At 42.9% G+C, this 25,666-nt stretch overlaps 1 protein-coding gene across 1 annotated transcript; it reads left to right on the forward strand.

The window, feature by feature from the left end:
- The first annotated feature begins 3,933 nt into the window (after positions 1-3,933).
- On the forward strand, positions 3,934-25,218 carry LOC140410162 (NAD(P)(+)--arginine ADP-ribosyltransferase 2-like). Its single transcript, XM_072498124.1, has 3 exons — positions 3,934-3,995; positions 16,680-16,869; positions 21,391-25,218. Exons 2-3 carry the CDS (start codon positions 16,800-16,802, stop codon positions 22,185-22,187), a joined length of 867 nt encoding a protein of 288 aa, XP_072354225.1. The 5' UTR covers positions 3,934-3,995; positions 16,680-16,799; the 3' UTR covers positions 22,188-25,218.
- The last annotated feature ends 448 nt before the right edge of the window (positions 25,219-25,666 follow it).

Raw genomic sequence — 25,666 nt, forward strand, 5'->3', positions numbered from 1 at the left:
ATAGACCAAAAATTGTGGACACGGATGAGGGGTAATGTCTTCGTCGAAAGGGCTGCATCTTTGTGAAATACACCATCCCAGAGGAGTGTGGTTGCAACATCGCAGAATATATTTAAGGCTGAGATGGGCAGATTTATGCTTTTGTGGGGAATCATATGGAACCAATGGGAACGTGCTGTTGAAAGCTGAGATACGTCATTACAATGTTGAACGGAGGATCATGTGGGAAAGCCAGTGCTCTATTCCTGCTCATATTTTGCAAATTTTATTTTTAAATTTACTTTAAGAGTGCTGGAGTCTGGAACAAAGCTTTATTTTAATATAAATTCTGTCCACTGTGAGCACCATTTAAAGAAAATAACTCTGAACTTATATTCACCTTTTTTACTAAACACGTGATCAGTTGTCACAATATTCATTGTGGAGGCCTGGCGTGAATAGTCCATTGAAGCAATTGGGGAAATAAAATGATCCGACATGAATGTACAATGCTTTGAATTAAAACGTAATGGCATGTCAACACCTGCTCATTCTCCATTTTTTCATTATTTTCTTCTGCGTACTTTTCCCTCGCTTTCTTCCCATCCGTCTACCTTGCCCGATTGGAATTTTGGATGTCGTTTTCCCTTTATAGCTCGTCCTATTCACTTATCGGCATCTCTCACCCTCTTTCTCTACTCTTCATCAGAATGTCTCCCTAGTCCTGACGATGTGTGCACCTCTTTCTCTCGCCGTTCTTCTTCCTTTACAACGCCCCCCCCCCCGTATTTTTGCACATTTCTAATTCTCCTTCATAAAGTGGCAGCCGCCTGATGCTAGGGATAGAGCTCCAGGATATTTTTGTCAAGCAGTACTTTTGTCTGACGTTCTCGCATTCTATATAATCCTCTCTAGTTCTGTCTGTTGCTTCTCGTGTCTCCATCTGACACTTTCTGAGCGTTGATTGTTCGATCATTTTATTTCTACATTGCGATTTCATATTTCGTTTTTCACTTTCCCTTTCATACAATCCCTTATCCCACCATTCATTTTCCATGCCGCTTTCTCAGTCCATCATTCTAGCTCTTTTGCACCATGGGCGTTTCCCCATGTGAATTATTCTATCCTGCTCTATCTGACACTCTGTCACTCAGGCTCCCGTTTATTGCTTCAACATCTGGCTGCCAGACATTTTTCTCGATGTTTCTTTATCTATCTCTTTCACACTTTTTTCCTGTTACGCTATATCTCTACTGCTCTCTCAATTTCAGTCACATTGATAATCCCTTATTTTTAATAAATTTAGTGTACCCAATTTTTATTTCCAATTGAAGGGCAATTTGCTGTGGCCAATCGACCTAACTCGCATAACTTTTGTGTTGTGGGTGTGAAACCCACGCAGACACAGGGAGAATGTGTAAACACCACACGGACCGGGATTCGAACCCAGTTCCCGTGACCCAGGACCGGGATTCGAACCCAGTTCCTCAGAGCCGTAGTTCCAGTGCTAACCACTGTGCCACCGTGCTGCCCTCACATTGGCAATCTCACCCCTTCACTCTGATCGATTATCCAAGTTCAGCATGACAGTCCAGCATGATCAGCACAGGATCTCCTGTAGCTAATACGATCCTATAGAATTAAATCATCGAATCATATTATTTAGAGTAAGAAGTCTCACACCTGGTTAAAGTCCAACAGGTTTGTTTCGAATCACTAGCTGTCGGTGCACAGCTCCTTCCTTAGGTGATGAAACCTGAGGTCATTCACCTGAGGAAGGAGCTGTGTTCCGGAAGCGAGTGATACTACACAAACCTTTTGGACTTCTACCATGTGTTGTAAGACTTCTTTCTGTGTTCATCCCAGTCCAACGCCGGCATCTCCACATCATATACTTTACAGTGCAGAATGAGGCCATTCGGCCCATCGAGTCCGCATCGGCCGTTTGGAAAGAGCACCCTCCTCAAACCCACACCTCCCTAGCCCCGCAACCCCACCTACACATTCTGTACACTAAGGACAAGTTAGCATGGCCAATCCACCTAACCTACAGAAAGCTATTGGTGTTTGTGCCACCATGTTAGTGAAAATTGTTACAGCCTACACAGAGATAAATGAACTATGAAATGAAATGAAAAATGAAAATCGCTTATTGTCACAAGTAGGCTTCAAATGAAGTTACTGTGAAAAGCCCCTAGTCGCCACATTCCGGCGCCTGTCGGGGGAGGCTGGTAAAGCAATTGAATGGTGCTGCTGGCCTGCCTTGGTCCCCTTTAAAATCCAGCTCTTTAGCCCAGTGCTAAACCAACCACGAACTTTGCAAATGAGCGTACATTTGCCAGCAAGCAAGAAAAATAACAGCATTTCAAGGTTTATTGTAAGACTTTTACTGTAACAAACAGTAAAATGTTCCATCATTAAATCGGAAGATTGCGGAGTTGGTCGCTCCATTCAGAATCTGACCCGGCAATCCTGCTTGTATTTCAGAAGTGTAATGAGGAGGTCACTGCACAATCTCCGATGGAACTACTTGAAGGAAACATTAAAGACGCTTTCATCAAGGTGAGATAAAATGAACACTTTTAAATAAATCATGCCAATCTCCAGGTAATTTGACGATATTTAGCCCTCAGAATATAGTGTTAACCCACATAAACTTCGAAACTATATCAACAGCTGTGTGATACGTTTTGGGGCCTGTTTCAAAAAGGAATGGAAACTAACTCGAAGTGTGGCATGAGGCAATAAACGAAAACCACTTAGCTGATAACAATGTTCTGTCTTTATATATTACCTCTTTTTCCAACATTTTTCAATGGTCCTCCTCAGTATTTCGTCATTCTTTTTACATTTTCATTTTATCTTGCATCATTCTACCTTTCTCCACATGCTGCTACCATTATTTCCTTGATGTGTAATATAATTTCTTCCAATCTTCATTCGCAGTGTCGTTTGTATCTTCCTACACTTCCCCACTTAGTTCTACAATCTATTTAATATTTTCAGATTCCTTCCATTTTGTGCCTTTCTGTCCACATAACAAGAAATTTCTCATTCGCACTCAAACTGGCACTGCTCCCCATCCACACCACCGACCCCTTTCTACAGCATCCTTTTGAGAAAGGATTGGGAGTCCAAATCGCTGAAACTGTTGTGTGTTAAGTTTTCCTTCTGTGCAATTCAGAAACAAATGTGTTCAATTTGCGTGAGTGGGGGATGCGTATCCTCTTATGCTGCCATCAGCAACCCCCCCCCCCCCAACCCCCATCCCCAAGTGAAGATGTTTTAGCCCCTGAATCCAACATATGTTTCACCCAATTCCAGAGTGAAATAATAGTGACTGCAGGAGTTTGCAACATATAAAACCAGCAGTTAAAACTGGAGTTGAATGTGTGTCCACAATTTTAGGCTGGAGTATTGACCGCCTTCAATAACCCTTCCACAAAATGTTATGTGGAACATTTGGATGGAAGAATTAATAGCTTAAATTCTGTCAGTTGGATTTGGTACTGTATGCAGTTGGATTTGGTCCTATACGTGGAAATGTTCTTCTGAACCATACGAGTAAATCGTCCTTATTTAGAATGGCATTTGGAAATCCTCAGCTCTTGCACATTAGCCTGAAACAGATCGTAATTAGATTTTGTTCTTCATTCTGTTATTCTCAAGCAAACATTATGTTTACTACTTTATAGGACTTCCAGTTCTGGTCCCACTAATGATAATGACATTAAACCTGTACGTTTTCCCACTAGACTGCTGGGACTGCCAGTGTTTTTTTCCCTCTCATTCTGCACCCTACCCGTAAAGAAAACCCTCCAGTTTTTCTGCCAATCATTTTTTTGGTGGCCAATCAGCAAACGACAACAAGGGATATCTTATCAGAAAATCTCTGATGCTGCTTTAATTCTCCGTATTTAAGATGTTCCACTGACTGTAACACAGGGGCTGCAGCAGACTCGTTCTGAATTTGAACGTTAAGACTATTCTGAAGATTTGCATCATCCTGCACTGTGGTAAGTTTACATTGTTTATTTCGACTCATCGCTTGGTGTTAGTGCTGGCTACGTTGTCAAAATTAGTGATACTAATGAAGGAGAAAGTGTCAAATATTGGTTCAGTCAATGGCGTGGGAAACATTGCCAATATTTTTATCCTATAAAGGACTGACGCAGAGCATAGATTATAAAATAAAATGTATAGACAAGCGACAATTAACAAGCAACATGCATCTGGCCTTTCGAAATGCACCATGCTCATCAGAAACGTTCAGAAGATGATGGTTAGGACTCAAATGAAGTTCGGTTCCCTGTTCACGGCAGAGCATTTTAGGAAAGAAATGCACGCTTTGGAGAGAATGCAAGAAAACTATTTAGAACACGTGTCAACTCTGCAAAAATAAAAAGGGCGTCGGCGTGGCATTTGAAAATAAATGGTGTGCACGGTTACAGGGAGAAGGACTAGAATAGGCAGTAGGAGAACTGCTCAATCAAACAGAATGTTCAGGCACTGTCGGCCGAATAACTACTTTTTCGAACTGAATTTAAAGCGAGAAAGTGTGGCGCTATCCACTTTAATATAGATCAATGTCTAGCCGAAATTGTGATGTGCTATTTACTATTGACACGTGGCAAGACAATAGAAACCAGGGAAACCTGATGGACAAGTTCAAGAAATATTATGAATGTAATGTTGCCATTTATCTCGTTCGTACTATAAAATGAAGAAACAGCTGTATAGACCATTGAATATTCTCCATGTTGCAGGGTGAAATCACTTTTTGCATATCAATCATGTAGAGTAAAGAGTGTAGGAGCTGCAGGGAAATGTTTTGGGAACAACTGAAGTCTAAAATAGAATTTCCTTGAATATGGAATGTGATCAGATGACATATTGAATGGTATAATAGAAGATGGTCAAAGTAGCTGAACTGTTAGAAGGCAGAATTCTATTTGTACTGGTTTGGCAGTCCAGAACAAGAGGCAATCACCTGGAAATAATATTATATCTGTTCTCATGGTGTCAGCAAACACTTCCTCAGATAAATAACAGAGGATATCAAGAATTCCCAAGCCCACAAGGCTGCCGAGACTGCTTACAGAAAGACATAGGCTGGGCGGGGGTGGGGATGTCAATTGAAAAACACAAAACCACTTGGAATATCTTTCTGACATAAAACATAATATAATTGATGAATTTAGTAGGTCTGGCAGCATCGATGGAAAGAGAAACACAGTTGTGATTCCATATGACCGAGTACAAAACTGAGTAGAGATAGAAATGTAATGATTATATGGTTGCAGAGTGGGGTGGAGTAGAATGGAAGCCAAATATAGGTCGGAGCGAAGGATTGATAGCCAAGAATATCGTGGCTGGTTGACAAAAAATGTGTTAATCATGGAATTAATGTGTGACGAAGGCCTCGCGCTGGCATAAGGGGAAGAAACAGAATGTGTTAATAGAGAAACAAAGGTCATTGCTCAGTGGAAGCAAAACTGAAGAAAAGAAAGAGTAGATAATCCTGCTTGAATGGGAAGTCTGTGTGTACCACCGGTGGTGGTGATGTCGATTGATTAGAACAAAACAAGGGAAACAAAAAAAAGGAGCAAGCTGGCGGGGTAATGTCAATGCCTAAAGTTGCTTAACTCAACTTTCTGTCTAAAAGGCTCTAACTTGCCTACTCGGAATAGAAAAATCGAAATATAGAAAATAGGAGAAGGAGGATCCCACACAGCCCTTCGACCTTGCTCCGCCATTCATTATGACCATGGTGGATCTTCCAACTCAATAGCCTAATACCGCTTTGCCCCTTTTCTGTGATCTTCTTCGCCCTGAGTGCTGTATCTAACTGCTTCTTCAAAACATGTAATGTTCTGGCCTCCACAACTTCCTGTGGTGACGATTTCCACAGGCCATGCACTTTCTGGATGAAGATGTTTCTCTTCACCTCTGTCTAAAATAGTCTACCACGGATCGTCAGACTGTGACCCCTGATTCTCGAGACCATCGGAACATCTTTCCTTCATCTCTTCGTATTTTATTGGTTTCTATGAGATCCCCGCTCTTTCTTCTGAACTCCACCGCATGCAATCCTAACTGATTCAAACTGTTCTCGTTCGTCAGTCCGGTCACTGCAGGAATTAATCTGTAAACCTTTGTTGAACGCCATCTAGAGGAAGAAAATCCTTCCTCAACAAGGAGATTAAAACTGGATAATAGACCAGTTATGGCCTCAACAAGGTCGTGTAGTATTGCAGCTAGTCATCAGTGCTCCTGAACCCGAAGGTCAACATACCATGTTCCTTCTTTACCGCCTGCTGGATCTGCATGCTTAACTTCAGTGAGTGGTGTCCGAGGACATCCGGTCACGTTGGACATTCCCTTTCTCTAATTTATTGCCATTGTGATAATTTTTGGCCATTCTCGTTTTTCCTACCAAAGTGGATAACCTCGCATTTTAGAAATTATACTGCATCTGCCATTCATTTTCAGCTTGCCCAAATCACACGAAAGGACCTTTGCAACCTCCTCACAGCTTACCCTCCCACCCAACTCGTGTCATCTGCAAACTTGGAGACATTACATTTTGTTCCATCATCTAAATCGTTAATATATATTGGTGAACCGAAGAACCAATGCCTGAAGTACCCCACTAGTCACCGCCAGCCAATTAAAAGCAAAGACACATTAATTCCTACTCTTTGTTGCCTGTCTGCCAAACAGCTTCAAATGCATCTCAGTAAACTATGCCTTATCCCACGCACTTCAAAATTACACACTAATCCCTTGTGCTTACCTTTGTCAAAAGCCTTCAGAAAATCTAAATATTCCACATCCACTGGCTCCCAGTCAGCAATTCTACTGGTTACACACTCGAAGAATTCCAGCAGAATTGCCAATATGTTTTCCGCTTCATGAATCCATGCTGTCTCTGTCCGATCTGCCACTATTTTCTAAGTGCTCTGCTGTGAAATCTATGACACTGAATTTTGGTTTTTTTTTCCCACTACCGACGTCAAGCTTCGTGATCTCTCGTTCCTGTGTTCTCTCTGCCCCCCCCCCCTTTTTAACTAGTGGCGTTACATTAGCTACCCTTCAATCTGCAAGAGCTGATTCAGTGTCCATGGAATCCGGGAAGATGACAAGCAACGCATCCACTATTTCTCGCGGCCATTCCTTAAGTACTCCAGGATGTAGATTACCACGACCTCGGTATTAATCAGCCTTCAACTCAACCAATTTCCCCCAACATAATTTCACGACTAATATTGATCTGCAGTTCCTTCCTCTCACACAACCCTGTGTTCACCAACATATCTGGTGTCTGATTTGTGTCATCATTTCTGAAGACACAATAAAGTATGTGTTTAGTTGCTCAGCTATTTCTTTCTTCCCAAGTATACATTCTACTGTTTCTGACTGTAATGGACCTACTTTTGCCTTCCTCAATCGTTTACTCTTCATATGAGGTGCCGTCATTATCTTTTGACTTGTATACCAATGACGCATTTCAGTAGACCAAAGACGGACATGTGACAAGGGGATGTGTTCAAATGGTAACTGACCTCAAATTGGGTGTCATGTTTGCAGACGCAGTGAGTGTGTTCAAGAACATTTTCACCCAGACTGCATTTCGTCTCCCGAATGCAGTAGAGACCGCAACTGCAGTCGACTTCAATTAAGATGCAAGCAAATGCTGCTTCACCGAAAAGAGGCCAATGAGGAGGGACAATCTCGAGACGCAGGTGTTGCACCATCTGTGATTGCAAATCAAGGTGCCGTGGGATTCGGGTCAGGGTTGTGACCATGGAGAATTAGACCAGGGTGTCGTGGATTCAGTGTTCTCATGCAGAAAGCTTACAGTGAGTTCAGGGGAAGAGGTGTTTCATGTTGGCATCATGATGGATTTGGTGGAGATTGTGGAGAATGGTCATTTGAATGCAGAGACCAGTGTGCTGAAATGTGCAGACAAGAACGACCCCGTTACGATTCCGGGAGGTAGTGGGAGGGCTGAGGGCAGACGTGCCGGAGATCGTTCGGACTGTTTTGAGTGTCGAGTGTAAAACAGCGGGAGAGGGGTGGATGGGGGTGGAGGGAGCTAGGTTCAGAGAAAATATAGACTTTCCAAAATGCTTTATTCGCAGTTGATATCATCAAAAAAGATGTGACAACGCAATTAGGAGCATGGAAGAGAATCATCTGAGATTGTGGAGTTTAAGGGCTTGTATTTCATCTAGCTTTCGGAGTCGATGGGATAATAATGAATATTAATTTTCGATCCGTCGCTAGAAATATAGACAGAGATAAGGAAGGGAAGTGGTCTGCCTGAAAGAGTCCGTGTGAATGTTAGAACTGAGTGGAAGGGCAGCACGGCAGTGCAGTGGTTAGCACTGCTGCCTCAGGGCGCCGATGTCCCACGTTCGATCCCGCCTCTGGGTGAATTCCGTGTGGAGTTTGCACATTCCTGTGTTTGGATGGATTTCATCCCCACAACCCAAAGATGTGTAGGCTAGGTGGATTGGCCTCACCAAATTGTACCTTAATTGGAAAACATGAATTGCGTACGCCAAGTTTAAAAAGAAAGGACTGGGTGGGACTGGAAGCGATATGTATAAATATTTGCAGATCCAGATTAGAGTTTGAAGCGGCACAGATATGGTAATCAATGCAATGGAGAAACAGTTGTGGTAGAGAGCCTGAGTAGGACTGAAGCAAGAAATGTTGCTCATTCCGCACAAAAACACAGAGATAACTGGAGCCCATGTCTTTGAAGAGATAACAAATAGGTTAGACCAAGGAGAGCCAATGGATGTTATCTATCATGACTTTCAATAGACCTTTGATAAGGTGCCTCACGGGAGACTGCTGGGCCCATAGTATTCGAGGCAAGGTACTAACATAGATTGACGATTGGCTGTCAGGCAGAAGGCAGAGAGTTGGGATAAAAGGTTCTTTTCCGGAATGGAAACCGGTGACGAGTGGTGTCCCGCAGGGTTCAGTGTTGGGGCCACAGCTGTTCTCTTTATATATATGAACGATCTAGATGAGGGGACTGGGGGCATTATGGATAAGTTTGCCGATGATACAAAATTAGATGGAGGGGCAGGTAGTATTGAGGAGGTGGGAGGCTGCAGAAAGATTTAGACAGTTCAGGAGAGTGGTCCAAGAAATGGCTGATGAAATTCAACGTGGGCAAGTGCGAGGTCTTGCACTTTGGAAAAAAGAATCGAGGCATGGACTATTTTCTAAACGGTGACAAAATTCATAATGTTGAAGTGCAAAGGGACTTGGGAGTCATAGTTCAGGATTCTATGAAGGCAAACTTGCAGGTTGAGTCCGTAGTTAAGAAAGCAAAATCAATGTTGTCAATTATCTCAAGAGGCTTGGAATATAAAAGCAGGGAAGTACTTCTGAAGCTTTATAAAGCACGAGTGAGGCCCCATTTAGAATACTGTGAGCAATTTTGGGCCCCACATCTCAGGGAGGACATACTGGCACTGGAGCGGGTCCAGCGGAGATTCACACGGATGATCCCAGGAATGGTAGGCCTAACATACAATGAACGTCTGAGGATCCTGCGGTTATATCCATTGGAGTTTAGGAGGTTGAGGGGAAATCTAATAGAGATTTACTCAATAATGAATGGCTTAGATAGGGTGGACGTAGGGAAGTTGTTTCTATTAGCAGGGGAGGCAAGGACCCGGGGATACAGCCTTAGAATAAAAGGGAGTCACTTTAGAACAGAGATGAGGAGACATTTCTTCAGCCAAAGAGTGGTGGGTCTGTGGAATTCATTGCCACAGAGGGCGGTGGAGGCCTGGACGTTGAGTGCCTTTAAGACTGAAGTTGATAAATTCTTGATTTCTCGAGGAATTAAGTGCTATGGAGAGAGAGCGGGTAAATAGAATTGAAATCAGCCATGATTGAATGATGGAGTAGACTCGATGGGCCGAATGACCTTACTTCCGCTCCTATGTCTTATGGTCTTATGGTCTTAATACCCATTGCCACGCCATTTATGTGTAGTCAGTTAGACAAGTTGAAGGATACATTTTTAATTGGGAAAGCAAGTTCAGGCTCGTCGTAGGAGAATAGTGGCAGACGGGAATTTTTCGGGCATCTGCTCGAGGTTGACATCCTCCTTATGAGAATGGGGCTGTGGATAGATTGGATTTCCATCTTGAAGTGCAGGGGGTTAGATCTGGGAAAGTATAAATTATTTAGGTGACATAGGGCATTAGAGGAATTGCGAATGTAGGACAGATGATTCTGGACAAGAAAACTGAGAATGCTATCAAGTAAGGCCGAAATGAGTTCGGCGGGTCCTGGCGCAGAATGATAAAATGGGCTAATCAGGATAGACACGTTTGTGACGTATTGCTAGGAGGTAGACGCGTATTGAGGAAATATGAGGTTGTAAGTTACGGTCTGAAGATCTTGAAGATGAGGGGGTCGTGGAAATCGATGGACTGATAGTCCGTGGTGATGGCCAAACGAAGGTATGTGGAAGTGTCTGAGAGTTGAAGTTCTTCAAATGTGAGAATGCATTTTTGTTAGGCAATGCGACTGGAGATATCGGTCAGAGGTGCGATCGAGAAAGTAAGCATTCTGGTCAGCTATGGTAATTCAAACGTTGGACGTATTCCACGCGAAATGCGGTTATCCTATTCCTACGCATGTGTACCTTCAAAGGGACGCCATGCAGCATTCGTTCTGATGATATCTTTAAAATCCCTGTGGTGTGCTAATTGATCTTAAATAAATATTATTTCACTAACGTTCTGTATTTTAGGAAACACTGAATTATTGCAAAGTTCTCGACTGCGAACGCATAACCGTTGATGATCATTTTCCTGACACCTGGCGCTGCTGGATCATTGACACTTACACACGAACCACAGTTAATCACATCCCCTCAGAAAATTTGAGACTAATTGCTTCTGAGCCGCATAATTCTTATTTGACGATCCACACAGGGAAATTAACTGCCTGTCAATAAAAAACATAAATTTAACAGAGTCAGTAGCAAAGGCCGCGCAATCATAGTACGGTATGGAGCTGGAGAGCATTGCGCAAAAGCTCCATCAATGTAAAAGTCAGGTATACGCGTAGATTTTGCTAAAAGAGTGACTTATGCATTTTTCTTTTCATTGCCTGGGATCGTTCACTGTCTTCAAGTTTAACAGCAGCAGATCTAAACCGAAGCACAAAAACACACACACACATACACACACATACATACGGCAGGGTGGCACTGTGGTCATCACTGCTATTTCTTTGTGCCAGAGACCCGGGTACAGTTCGGGTCTTGGATGTGTGTAGATTTTGCAAATTTTGCAGGTATGCGAGAGATACCGTTGGTGTTGCGCTTTCCTTTCACACGCCAAAACCACCTTCTGAGGTTTTGGGATTCTATGCATTATGTTAACATTGGGAGAACCTCCCTTCTATTTGACTTAGCAGCCGCGCGAAATTCACTCTCAATTTCCCGTAAGTTCACAATGTACTCAACCAGGATATCTTAGATTTCCATCTGGCAACGCGTGGAAGTAGAAATCGGATCAAACAATGCCCGACACCCATATATCTATGGAGAGAGAAGCAGAGCGAAACTTTCAGGTCACTAATCTTTCAACAGTGAGCAGCACGGTGGCGCAGTGGTTAGTATTGCTGCCCCACGGCGCCAAGATCCCAGGCTTGATACCGGCTCTGGGTCACACTCAGTGTCGCGTTTGCACATTCTCCACGTGTTTGCGTGGGTTTCGCCCTCACAACCCAAAGATGATCAAGGTAGGTGGACTGGCCATGCGACATTGCCCCTTAATTGGAAAAAAATCAATTGGGTATACTTCATATTTAAAAAAAATAATAATCGTTCAACAGTGCAGAGATTTACTTCCTCAGGTATAGGGGAATGTAAAGTGGATCTTGGTGGTCCAAGAAAATGGTGATACCTATAGCATGGTGGGCAAGACTGAAGAAGGGATTGCATTTCAGAGAGAGAGAGCGAGAGAGGAGGCCACATGGGGGAAATTACATTAGTAAATTTGTTATTCAGAGCAGCTGAAAGTGGTTAAAGTGGTTCAAGTGGATTGGCAAAATGAATAACTCGCATTTTTGTTGCAGTCCAAGATAGTCAATCGTGCAAAGCAGTTTCGCAGGTGCATTACTTAGACAAGATTTGGCAATATCTTATCAGGACATATTAGGTGAGGTGATTAGAAATGCGATCAAAGTCATCCCCGGCTAAACGGTGGAGACAAGTACATGCTGAGTCAGGGGATTGTAGAACCAATGATGCTGTGGTGAAAACCAGTGGCTTCATTAACATCCTAAAAGTATAGGAGCCTATTGACTTCTGCCGGCACAATGTTTAGCACTGCTGCGCCACAGTGCCAGAAACCCGGGTTCTATTGCGGCTCAGGCTAACTGTGTGGAGTTTGCACTTTCTCACTGTGTCCGCGAGGGTTTCCTCCGGGTGCTCAGATTTTCTCCCACAGTTCAAATGTTGTGCAGCGTCGGTGGATTGGTCAAGTGAAACTGTCCCTTAGTGTCCACAATATGCAGCTTAGGTGGGGTTACGAGCATACGGCGGGGGGGGGGGGGGATGGGCCTAATCAGGTTGCTCTTTCAGTGCGTACGTGCAAACCCGATGGGATGAATGGCCTGGCGTAATTCTATGGTGCCATGGAGCCTTGCAGGACTGGTTATATAGCAGAATCTGGAAGAGCGAGACCCTGAAAGAAGCTTAAAAGAAAAGCAAAAGCCACACAGGAACTTCGATATCTAATTCTTCAAATCATAATTTGGTCGTCATTTCCCAATGTCGTTCGTAATCAGCTTGCAAATAAACAGATTGCAGGCCCTCATTTCCAATTGAAATGGGTCGTCCTGAAACGAATCTCTGGTTAAAGGCACTCATTGTCAGTTGTACATCCTTTGCCGTATTATAGTTTTTAATTCAGAAATATTCCGGTGAATGTTGAAATTGCATTCTATGCTGATCGACAGAGATTCCCACAAAGTTGTCAGGAGGCAATGCATTGTTCCCACGAAAATGCCAACACCGGCACACGGGTCGTTTGCTGCACTATTTCATAATTCAAGAACTTTCATGTTGTGGGCAGCACGGTAGCACTGTGGTTATCACAGTTGCTTCACAGCTCCCGGGTCCCAGGTTAGATTTCTACTTGGGTCACTGTCTGTGTGGAGTCTGCACGTTCTCGCCGTGTCTGCGTGGGTTTCCTCAGGGTTCTCAAATTTCCTCCCACAGTCCAAAGATGTGCCGGTTAGGTGGATTGGTCGTGCTAAATTGCCCTTTGGTTACGTGGGATTACATGGTTATGGCCAAAGGGTGGAGGTGTGGGCTTATGTAGCGCACTCATTCCAAGGGCCGGTGCAGACTCGATGGGCCGAATGGCCTCCTTCTGCACTTGAAATTCAATAATCCTATGAAGTCCATTCCGTTCTACAAACCACAGCCGTGTTATAGCTATTTTACTGGTTAGGTCTGCTATCGTCTCAGATCTCTTCATGTGTTTTCCCCTCACACAGACATCGAAATCACCTGTGAAAATATTCCAGCACTTTCCATCTCTCAATTACTTCCCGCATGTTTCTTCTTATGATGTTTCCTCTGATTGTTTTCGCTCATTGCCTTCCATCTTTGTTCTTTTGTTCCTGCCACTTCGGCCGCAGGAAACACTTGCTCGTTATTTTCTCCCATCAAAATCGTTCATGATTTTGAACCCTGTGTCACAATTTCTGCTAGCATACTCTGCCCCAGCATGAAGATCCCTCCAATCATTTCAAAATAACTGATGTCTCATTTCTGACAGTCACGTAGATCAAATCTGCACAATCTCGAAGGTCTTGATACCTTACCTAAATTGTGGTAGAATTGATATATTTACTCAGCCTTGGGCTTACATATCTATGTAAGTCATTCTGAGCAAACCTACGCACTATTCATACCAGTGGCTTCTGCGTTGTTTTTTTCACTTGATATCATTGTATTCCCTCGATTTTCCATTAAATCTTCAACACATATCAGTATCGCCGAAACCATTTCCTCCCCTGATGATTGGCTAGCATTATTTACCACTTTATGTGCCGATGTTGCTATCTCCTTCACCGATTTTTAATAATAACTGATATGCAGCACTCACCACCTATTCAAGTTTGAATAAAATTATATTGTACATTTCAATTACACAAACAACAACTCGTTTGGCAAATTTAACACAGCACTGTTTGCAATGCTGCAATCAGTTTGAGGGTGAGACATCTTGGTCCCAAATAAGTTCCCTAATCTGATAAATTACAATAACAATTATGGGAAACAAAGTTGGCTATAAAGGAGAGGAGACAAATTTTAAAAGGTCAAAAAATAGAGATGCAGTGGTCGGCAGCTTAGAGGATTTATCAATCCTTTGTCAACAAAATATTCAGTCCACAAGTGAATCCCGGCCAATGGTGCATCCTCCGTGGCTAATCGCTGGTCATGAATGGTACGGCATTAAAGATACATGTACAATGCAGGGATGATTATAGTGGTACAGATAATTCGGTGAAGATATTAAAGGGAATGAATTCAAAGTATGAGAGTAAACTGGCAAGAACTACAAAAATCCACAGCAACATATACAAGGAAAGGGAGTTAAAATAGGCGTTGGTTTGTTATAGACGAGTTCTGAGGCTGTTGCAATGGTCAACATGGTCATGACAGAAACGGTGAATATGTATTTTGCAAATGTTGTAGCAACAGAACGAACAGAAATCATCCCAGAAGTCTTAGAAAACCAAGACACAAGAATGCCAATAGGAAATGCAGGAAACTTTACAGGTCCACAGATCACTGAAAGGGGCTACACAGGTGGAGAAGGTAGTCAAGAAGGCATACGGCATGCTTGCCTTCATTGGCCGGGGCATTGAGTATAAGAATTGGCAAGTCATGTTGCAGCTGTATAGAACCTTAGTTAGGCCACACTTGGAGTATAGTGTTCAATTCTGGTCGCCACACTACCAGAAGGATGTGGAGGCTTTAGAGAGGGTGCAGAAGAGATTTACCAGAATGTTGCCTGGTATGGAGGGCATAAGCTATGAGGAGCGATTGAATAAACTCGGTTTGTTCTCACTGGAACGAAGGAGGTTGAGGGGCGACCTGATAGAGGTATACAAAATTATGAGGGGCATAGACAGAGTGGATAGTCAGAGGCTTTTCCCCAGGGTAGAGGGGTCAATTACTAGGGGGCATAGGTTTAAGGTGAGAGGGGCAAAGTTTAGAGTAGATGTACGAGGCAAGTTTTTTACGCAGAGGGTAGTGGGTGCCTGGAACTCACTACCGGAGGAGGTAGTGGAGGCAGGGACGATAGGGACATTTAAGGGGCATCTTGACAAATATATGAATAGGATGGGAATAGAAGGATACGGACCCAGGAAGTGTAGAAGATTGTAGTTTAGTCGGGCAGTATGGTCGGCACGGGCTTGGAGGGCCGAAGGGCCTGTTCCTGTGCTGTACATTTCTTTGTTCTTTGTTCTTTGTTCTTTGTACTGTCACTGCATGAAAAAATAACATTACTGTGAAATCTAAAAAGAGTAATGGCTGAACAGCCTCTCGGACCTGTTGGGCTGCATCCTGGGTGTCCAATATAATGGCGGCAAACTTATGAGAAACAGCATTTGTAATCTTGTAATCGGGAAACCCCACCGCGAATTGACAAAGCAGGCACATGTGCCATTTCTATACTGAAATGGGGGAGACAGACACCAGGAAGCTTTCGGCTAGTTAACCCGACAATTGTCGTTGCTAAAAATCTGTATCCTATTAGTGAGGAAGAAGTAGTAAGAAATTTAGAAAATCGGAATCCAATTAGGCACAGTTCAACATTTAATTGAAGAGAAGTCACATTTAAAGGATAAGCATGTTATATTTATTTGAGTATTGAATAATTTGGATCGGTAAATAAGAGCCAGTAACTGTCAAGACTTGGATTTCCAGAAGGCATTTGCTAAGTTGCCACACAAAAGGTTAGAGCATAATATCAGAGTTCATGATGTCAGCATGGGCAGAGGATTGGTTAGCTAAAAGGACACGGGAGTCATGCTAGATGATCGTGTTTATATTGTAAATTGGAACTGGAGGAATGTCATAGTTAAAAATGCAATGGCCTTTTGACAATCTATATCACTGGCATGTTCTTTGCGACTGGTATGTATTGCAGCGAACTTTGCTTTAGATCCATGGATTTGCGGGAACATGTGTTGTGAGGAGGGCACATAGATTTAATTTTCGAATGTCAGAAACGATGAAGGGAGATGTGCTTTGTTGGAGTTAGAGAGAAAAAAAATCGATCCGTTGGCAAAAGTATCGAAAAGGAAAGGACAGGGGTTGAAGACAACTGGCTAAAATGTCAAATGTGTCAGGACAGAAGTATGTCGTTGCACAGTGACTGATTGTGATCTGGGATCCATGAATTGGAAGGATTATGGAAAGTTCCACAAGTAGATTGACAAGTATATTATAAAATACTTAAAAGAAGATATTAATACCAGAATATAGCAATTAACAGGGGAGATGTGGAAAAGTCCCCATAGCTCTGAAAGAACAGCAGCACTCGAATGGCCACCTTCTGTGCCACATTTTCATGATTCTATCTCAGCCAATGGAAAACCCGATGTACTTGTTTATTTTCTTTCAGCGTCACTTGGATCCATTGATTACGGAACTCACGTGTTCAAACTGCGGGTTAACACCACAGTGAAATAAACCTACAGCGCCAAAACCTGAACCGGAACAAATCTGGTTGAAAGATTCCGCCATGAGTTGCCAGAATGACAAACCAATAAACCTGTTGGTTTATATTGTGATTCTTACGCTGTCTGTGGATAGTAAGTATTTTAGTTCTGCATTTTCACCAATAGGAACGTTACTCCTTAATGTACATTTTTGATTTCATGTAATTCTTATTCTGCAGCCGCAATTGGAAGTACAAATCATACAACACCAGGTTGAAGCCTAATAGAGCTGTGCTCTAAAAGCTCTTGATTCCAAATAAACCTGTTGGACATTAACCTGGTGCTATAAAGCTTCTTACTTTGACATCCCCAGTCCAACGCCGGCATCTCCACATCATGGAAGTAGAAATGAAAGACAACTTAATTGTCGTCTGGATTTTGATGGAAAGAGGCTAATTTGCTCATCCCTCAATCTGCTGCTTTGGAAGTAGAAATGAAAGACAACTTAATTGTCGTCTGGATTTTGATGGAAAGAGGCTAATTTGCTCATCCCTAAATCTGCTGCTTTGGGTCAGTAGTAGACGACTGGATTACTTCAGAATTTTACATAAAGAAGCGGTAATTCTGCCGGTCAAGCTTGCTATGCACTGAGATATATACTCCATTGTTTCAATTTGTCCTCAATAGTATTCTGTTCTAAACTTGATAAAATCAAAAAGCAACAAACATAAATAGCATTCCCGATCTATAGAATTTTTTCAACCATAGATTATTCCTGAAATGGAAAGTATTTACTTTTGAAATTGGATCTGTGTTACCCTTGGTACCCTGATTCCAATCGTTCATCTGGAGTCGAACGATCAATTGATACAACTTGTAGAAAACAATTCGAATCATCGAGCCTGTACCGAGCGTCCGAAGGAGAACCCCACTGAGGCCCATTCCCCTGCGCTATCATTGTAGCCCCACCTAACCTCTGGACATTAATGGGCAATCCAACTAATCTGGACATGTTTTGACTGTAGGAGGAAACCAGAGCACCCATATAGATACGAGGAGAATGTGAAAACTCAACACAGATAGTCAACCTAGGTCCGAATCCAACATCCACCAACTCCTTCACCAAAGACAAGGAATTGGTGGATGTTGAGTCTGGTGAAGGGTGTGCAGATAGCCTGGGGCACATTGAGATCCAAAAAGACGAGGTGTTTGGCGTCTTGAAAAATATTAAGGTAGATAAGTCCCCAATGTTGTTCCGTTGTTTAAGAAGGGTAGCAAGGTTAATCCAGTGAACTACAGGCCGGTGAGCCTTACGTCAGCGGTAGGGAAATTACTGGAAAGAATTCTTGGAAGCAAATGGACGTATTAGTGAGAGGCAGCATGGTTTTGTGAAGGGGAGGTCTTATCTCTCTAACTTGATAGAGTTTTTCGAAGAGGTAACAAAGATGATTGATGCAGGTAGGGCAGCGGATGTTGTCTATATGGACTTCAGTAAGGCGATTGACAAGGGCCCTCATGGTAGACTAGTACAAAAGGTGAAGTTACACGGGATCAGGGGTGAGCTGGCAACGTGGATACATAACAGGCTAGGTCATAGAAGGCAGAGAGTAGCAATGGAACGATGCCTTTCTAATTGGAGGGCTGTGGCTAGTGGTGTTCCGCAGGAATCAGTGCGGGGACCTTTGCTGTTTGTAGTATATATAAATGATTTGGAGGAAAATGTAACTGCTCTGATTAGGAAGTTTGCAGCAGACGACACAAAGTTGGTGGAATTGCGGATAGCGGTTAGGACTGTCAGAGGATACAGCAGGATTTAGATTGTTTGGAGACTTGGGCGGAGAGATGGCAGATGGAGTTTAATGCGGACAAATGTGAGGTAATGCATTTTGGAAGGTCTAATGCAGGTAGGGAATATACAGTGAATGGTAGAACACTCAAGAGTATTGAAAGTCAGAGAGATCTAGGTGTACCAGTCCACAGGTCACTGAAAGGGGCAACGCAGGTGGAGAAGGTAGTCAAGAAGGCATACAGCATGCTTGTCTTCATTGGCCGGGGCATTGAGGATAAGAATTGGAAAGTCATGTTGCAGCTGTATTGAACCTTAGTTAGGCCACACTTGGAGTATAGTGTTCAATTCTGGTCGCCACACTACCAGAAGGATGTGGAGGCTTTAGATAGGGTGCAGAAGAGATTTACCAGAATGTTGCCTTCTATGGAGGGCATTTTACTATGAGGAGCGGTTGAATAAAGTTGGTTTATTCTCACTGGAACGACGGCGGTTGAGGGGCGACCTGATAGAGGTCTACAAATTATGAGGGGCATAGATAGAGTGGATAGTCAGAGGCTTTTCCCCTGGGTAGAGGGGTCAATTACTTGGGGGCATAGGTTTAAGGTGCGAGGGGCAAGGTTTAGACGAGATGCACGAGGCAAGTCTTTTACACACAGGGTAGTGGGTGACTGGAACTCGCTGCCGGAGGTGATGGTGGAAGCAGGGACGATAGTGATATTTAAGGGGCATCTTGACAAATACATGAATAGGGTGGGAATAGAGCGATACGGACCCATGAAGTGTAGAAGCTTGTAGTTTAGTCGGGCAGCATGATCGGCACGGGCTTGGTGGGCCGAAGGGCCTGTTCCTGTGCTGTAAGTTTCTTTGTTCTTTGTTCTTTGAATGGAACCCCGTTCTGTGAGGCAGTGGTGCTGACTACTGTGCCACAGTGTCGCCCGTTCCAATGTGTTCAAAGAATGGGAACCCACAGCGCTAGTGTACCAAATACTTACACCTTTCTGATTGAATAACTTGCTCCTCAGCCCAGTCTCGAACAATTAGTCTTATCCTGGGAGTCTGCTGCCGAGGTCAAGATGCAAAAGCCGCATAAAACATTTCCTATAAGCTAAGTTGCGATTTGAAGTGCCATCATTGTGCTTTTTCCCAATGAAACGTCCCATGGTTATGATTCAAATAATCATCCAATTTGCATCGCAGCAATCAGTCCACACTACTCCCAAGGCACATTTGTCCTGTTCTGCGTAAATATGCCCAAATCGTACACGGTAGTGCAGGTGGGGCCGTGTATAGTTCCAATAATGTTTCCTGACTGTGTTATTCAGCCCCGTTGCATTAAGTGTCGCTGTGCAAATCTTCTTGCATACCACATCTAAATCTCTCTGAACATTAAAATTTGAAATATGTTATCAGTGAAACAAAGCTCTGCTTTTCGAATCATCTTGGGTTTGGCCCACTCAAACTTATCTGTTACCCTTTCGTTCATTTCGTTCGCCCAGTGCATTGCCATTGCGTCCTTCTCACCACTCTCTTTCCTACCTCGTTTCATATGGTCGCCAAACAGGGACAAAATCATACTAAGCACCGCTTTTATGTCATAAATATAGTTTGCGAATAGTTGGTGCCGAGCACTGATCGTTGCATCACTCCACTGGGTAGAAGCTATCAACTTTAAAATGTCAGTTTTAAATGTGCACTTTCCATTTTCGCTTTTTCACCAATTATCTATCCATGCAAATAAAGTATTGTTCAACACAAGAACCCATTTGTTCTTTGATGCACATAATTGGCGCCTGGTCGATTTTCTTTTTGCAATCCAATAATATTACTTGTTCAAATTATCTAACCTTTTCGTTACATCCAAACATATTTCAATAAATTCTTCACACAGAATTTGCCTTAACTAAATCCACAAACACTCTACCTAAACATATTTCGATTGTTCAAATACGTGCTTGAAAATCGGTTTCAACATTTAAGCGACTAACGATGGCAAGAAAACTATGGTCGAGTTAGCTTCACCGTCTTCTCCTCTTCTGAATGGCGGCTGTACATTTCCAACCACGTTTGACAATTTTAAACTGTCAGGTGAATTCGGTGATCAGAACCAATGTACGCCATATATCTGCCGCCAGTTTATTTCAAAGTACATGATCTACTGTGTCAACTCCACTGGATTGCTGGCCGTCACCACAATTCGTATTTTGGATACTTTCCCACGACTGAGATTAATTAATTTCGGCCTATAATGCTCATTTCTCCCCTGTTTCCCAAGTAATCATGGGCTCTATTTCGCGACTCAACTGCAAGTACAAATCCAATGTGTTTCCTTAACGCCGCTTTAATCTCCTTATTCGCTCTGATATTTTGGGCTACCTGAATTTGGAAGGAATGGACCTGTCCTATTAGTGATCCTTTATGAAGCTCTTCCACGCTGTTTTTACACACTACGCTATTTAGCTCTCAAATTGAATTGTGTAATTTTCATAATGTTCATTCGCTCGTCTTGACTAGCATTTTTTAGCAATATCATTACCCTTAATCTATATGAACCCTGTAAATTAATAGTGGTCCTGGTGATGGTAACGTCATGGAGGCATTTGAAGGCGAATTAGACACACGGTGATGTATCAGTACTGAACATACGATATTGTGCATTCTCTTGAACTTGCAGACTTTGGACAGATAATGTAATGATATTAGGCAGGACCTTTCTTAAAAACCGGTTGTGTTATTCCACGTCCGGCTGCCAGATGACTTCCTCTGCATTTACCGATTTTGCGCTTCTTTGTGATCGAGGTTAGAAGGCTGTGGAAAATCGCATAGCGATGTGATGCACTGCCTCCAGTGTTTCTGAGTTGACATAACCACCCTATTCATATCCACAGATCCGGGAACGCTAGCTTTTAGAAATGGAGGAAAAGACATCCAACTGGACATGGCCGTTAAGTCAGCCGCTTACATATTCTTTCAGACCCCAGAAGCCGACAGGGCTGCGATTGATTTCATTACAACGGAATGGGCTAAGAAACCACTTTACCTCGCCGTTTGGAATGAGGCACGGATAAGTGTCGGACGCAACACTACAATTCCTTTCGGATTGCGAAGAGAGCACTTAATGGCCATTCACGCATATACTCAAGTCTCTCAATTGTACCTGGACTTTAACGAAGCAACCAGACTTTATGGCAAAACAGATTCTGTCTACAAGAAAAAGTTCCACTTCAAAAGTTTTCATTACCTAATATCTGTCGCCTTGGCAAATCTAAGACAGAATACAATGTTCAGCACCTATAGAGGAGCTTCGCGTCTATTCAACGCCAAGGAGAAAACAAATGTACGGCTAGGACAATTCTCGTCAAGCACAATTAATAAGGCAGTAGCGATCGGATTCCTGAACGGCAATTCACCGAATAATACGCTATTCGAAATAAAAACGAAATTTGGGGTCTCAATTAGTAAATACTCCGCCCTCCCAAATGAAGACGAGGTTCTAATCCCACCTATTGAGGTTTTTAAGGTCGCAAAAGTGGATAAGACCAGCCATAAGCACTACCGGGTCATGCATCTGGAAGCTGCAGGGTGCCAGGGAAAGGCTGTGACCGTAAGAATGCAGAAAGGTAAATTTGTGGTGAAACGCGAAAAACAAAAGTGCCCCATCTTTTGCAAATGCTTTGCGGCCTAAAAGCTATTGCGGCCTAACAAGCGCATACGCTTTGCTAACCATCAATCGCAGCTAATAATTGATACCATACGTTTCAAAATTTGTAAAATATGCATGATAATCGATAATGCATGCTTGATGATTCTCCCTGTGCATAAGATAATTTGTCATTGTGTGTATCTCCTCCTGTCCCTCATCGACATGCGAACGTCACTATTCTCCCATGCTTGGCATGGCATTGCCCAGCTTACTGTTTATGCAATCATCTCTTCGCATTTCGCCGTTTGCATTCCAATAAATGAATCATTCTGTCGCTTTGACTGCCAGCCGCTTCAATGTGCATCCCAGGATTTCTCTGTGCCAGCACCTGTCTTGTGCATCCCAGTATCTCTCTGTGCAAGCACCTGTAGTGTGCATCCCAATACCTGGCCCTACGTTCCTTTGTAACCGTCGCAAATAATCCCGTGTAAGACGTCGCCTGGTACTAGGCCTTTTGCTGCATGATTGTACATATTCCAATCTGTCGTTCTTGATGTCAGGGAAAGACACCTATTGTTCCCATAGCTGACAGTATTGGTCCCCCTATGCCAGCACCGTCCCTTGAGTATGTAATTCTACTTCCTTTGATTTTACTGCATATGCCAATACAGTCCCTCATGTTGTGTGTACATGTGAACGCGTGTCCCTAACTTCCACGTGTGATTCTCTATCCTTCTTACACGGCCATGTGTCTGTGTCAATATATGGCTCATTTTTTTCTGTCTACGTTTTCTGTGCATGTGTGTGCTTGTTCTTGTGCGTTTAGGTAGATTCCAGAATTTTCTCCTCTGCCTGCCATGTACGCAAAGAGACCGGCAAGATAAAGGGAAATAGCATGTCAGGATGAATTCAGAGAGATGAGTGCTAGAGTTGGAAACGAAAGAGAGATAAATATAAAGAGAAGAAGAGATAGAGAAACAGTGACATTGATAAAAAGAGAGGAAGACATATGGAAAATGAGAGAGTGATGGAGAAGTGAGAAATGGAGAGCGATGGATAGAGAAAGAAAGATTGAAATATCGAGAACGAAATAGAGATGAAAAAATGTATGATTAACTTGCTGCAGGAACAGGAAAGCGACAGAGAACGAAACATGTTCAATGTTTCATGGATTCACTCAATCGAGTTTCTTCAGCCAGAAGGTGGTGAACCTGTGGATTTCTTTGCTGCTGAAAGTTGTGGAGTCCTAATCACTGAGTGTCTTTGAGACACAGATGGATAGGCTGTTGATTACTAAGGGGATCAGGGCGTATATGGAGAAGGCAGGAGAATGGGAATGAGAAAAGTATCAGCCATGATTGAAAGGCGCAGCAGCGTCGATGGGCCGAGTGGCCTCATCCTGCCCCGATGTCTTATGGTCGATGTATAACTGCATCAGGATTTCATCCTAAACTTTAAATTCTAACAGATCCCGAGCTCTTCGAAATATTCCTGATCAGATGACAAATATTTTCAAAACAGATGGTTTGCTCCACGGCACTTAAGATGTTTGATGCCTGTTGATAATAATTGAATTTCGGATATCTGAAATAGATGGCAAATATATCTATCCAATTGCACAAATCGCTTATCCTGCCATGGAAAGGTAGCTTGTTGGGGCTGATCTGCAAAACACATGTACTGGTCTTATTTTTCTCTTGCCGGGCCCTTCATTAGGCAGCCTTTCCTATTGTGTGTCTCCAGTTCGAATATATTGGAACTGAATTATGTTTCAGAACTCGTGTAAAAATTCTGGGAAACATGTCATAGAATGATTAGATTATCGAAATGGACCATACGGGGAGTCGTGTCGTTGCTGGCGCCGTACAAGCCTCGGTGGCTAATTTCACTGACACTTCTTTCATAGTGCCCTTGTCGAGTGTCCCTTTGAATGCCATGATTGAACCTAAGGCCACCAAAAGGCATTCAGTGCATTACGGTTAGAAACAGTTGTTGAGTCCATAAAATCCCATGATTAATGTACCTAACAGGCACATATTTGAAATGTGGGAGGAAAGCGGAGCATCTGGAGGAAACCCATGTCGACACGGGAAAACCTGCAAACTGCAACAGAGTCACCTCTTCTCCCTATTTATTCTGGTCAGCCACATCATAAATTGGAAGATTCCACCAATTTACTCTCTAGGAGGAACAAAGCCGCCTTCTTCAGCCCTTTCATGTGCCCGGTACCTTCAAACCGAGATATTTTTTTTTCGTAACCAGGTAAACAAACTAAAGTCAACAAACAAAGAGGCAAATAGAAAGAACAGGTACTTATAAGGGCCACCGCATACACAAAACAAACTCAAAAATCAAACGTCAAATATCCAATCACAATGTCATTAATGTGCATAATACACCCCGGTCAAAATGCACTGATACGACTCTACCATATCAACTGGTGATTGCTCGAGAGCTCGTTGACATGAGAAGGAATTTGTTCAGCGGATACTGCATTGTTGTGTCTGATTTAGACACTTACGCGCGCGTTCATAGCACAGGTGGAACCTACAAAAGGACGAGAGAGTTTGACAGTTCAGGCACGACGCCTTGGAGCAAGACGTGAAACAAATAGTCCGGTTCAAACGGGAGAACGCAGCACGACCACGCCAAGCGAGCTGTATTATCCAATAAAACATTCTCGAGTTCATTTCCACACCCATTCTAAAGTGTTCACACCCTTCCTACAGTATGCTGCCCAGTCTAGATGCAATACTTCAAAGCAATGTTTTATACCGTTTCATCATCACTTCCTATATTTACTAATCGCTGACAATCTTTAGGAAACCGATGATTCAGTACATATTTAACTTGAATTATGAGAATATCATGTCAACGACAACCTGTACACATGAGCAGTCAGCTTTGGAAAAACGTTATAATTGTACCTTTTACATTATCGTGCTTGCGTAATTACAGGGAATTATATCGAATATTATAAGTTTGCAATACGCTTCATGATGCTGTTACTCATTAAAAAGACAACAAAAAGTAGATTGGTCGGAACCTATGCATTAAATGATTTTAAGCACAATCCCACTGATATTCCGTGTCATGATATTTTTGTTTTGTATTGAGAATGAACATACCCCAATATTCTGAGCGTATCTTCAAAAATGAAGAATGATTTATTTCGCTCAACAATGAGCACGCTAAACGTAAATGAGCTGCAGCATATACAATCCATACATAATATTGTTCGTTGTCACTAATGGGCGCATACCATATACTGCAAGATTTCCCCGAGCATCATTGAAATTGATTGCACCTGTGATGCACAAATAGATCGGTATCAGGAAAGTCCTGAAGATAGGAGCATTCATTCTCCTCTGAGAATCGTATACTCTTTCCACAGAATTGATTGCAGAACTCCTCGAGTCAAGCGAATGGGGATGGGTGGGTGTGGGTGGGTGTTGATTGGAGTGGAGGAGGCAGCGGGGAATATGGTTGTAGGTAGGGTGAGATAGTGCGGGAGTTGGTTT

The sequence above is a fragment of the Scyliorhinus torazame genome, chromosome 4 (genome assembly GCF_047496885.1).
Source record: "Scyliorhinus torazame isolate Kashiwa2021f chromosome 4, sScyTor2.1, whole genome shotgun sequence".
NCBI classification, from domain to species: domain Eukaryota; kingdom Metazoa; phylum Chordata; class Chondrichthyes; order Carcharhiniformes; family Scyliorhinidae; genus Scyliorhinus; species Scyliorhinus torazame.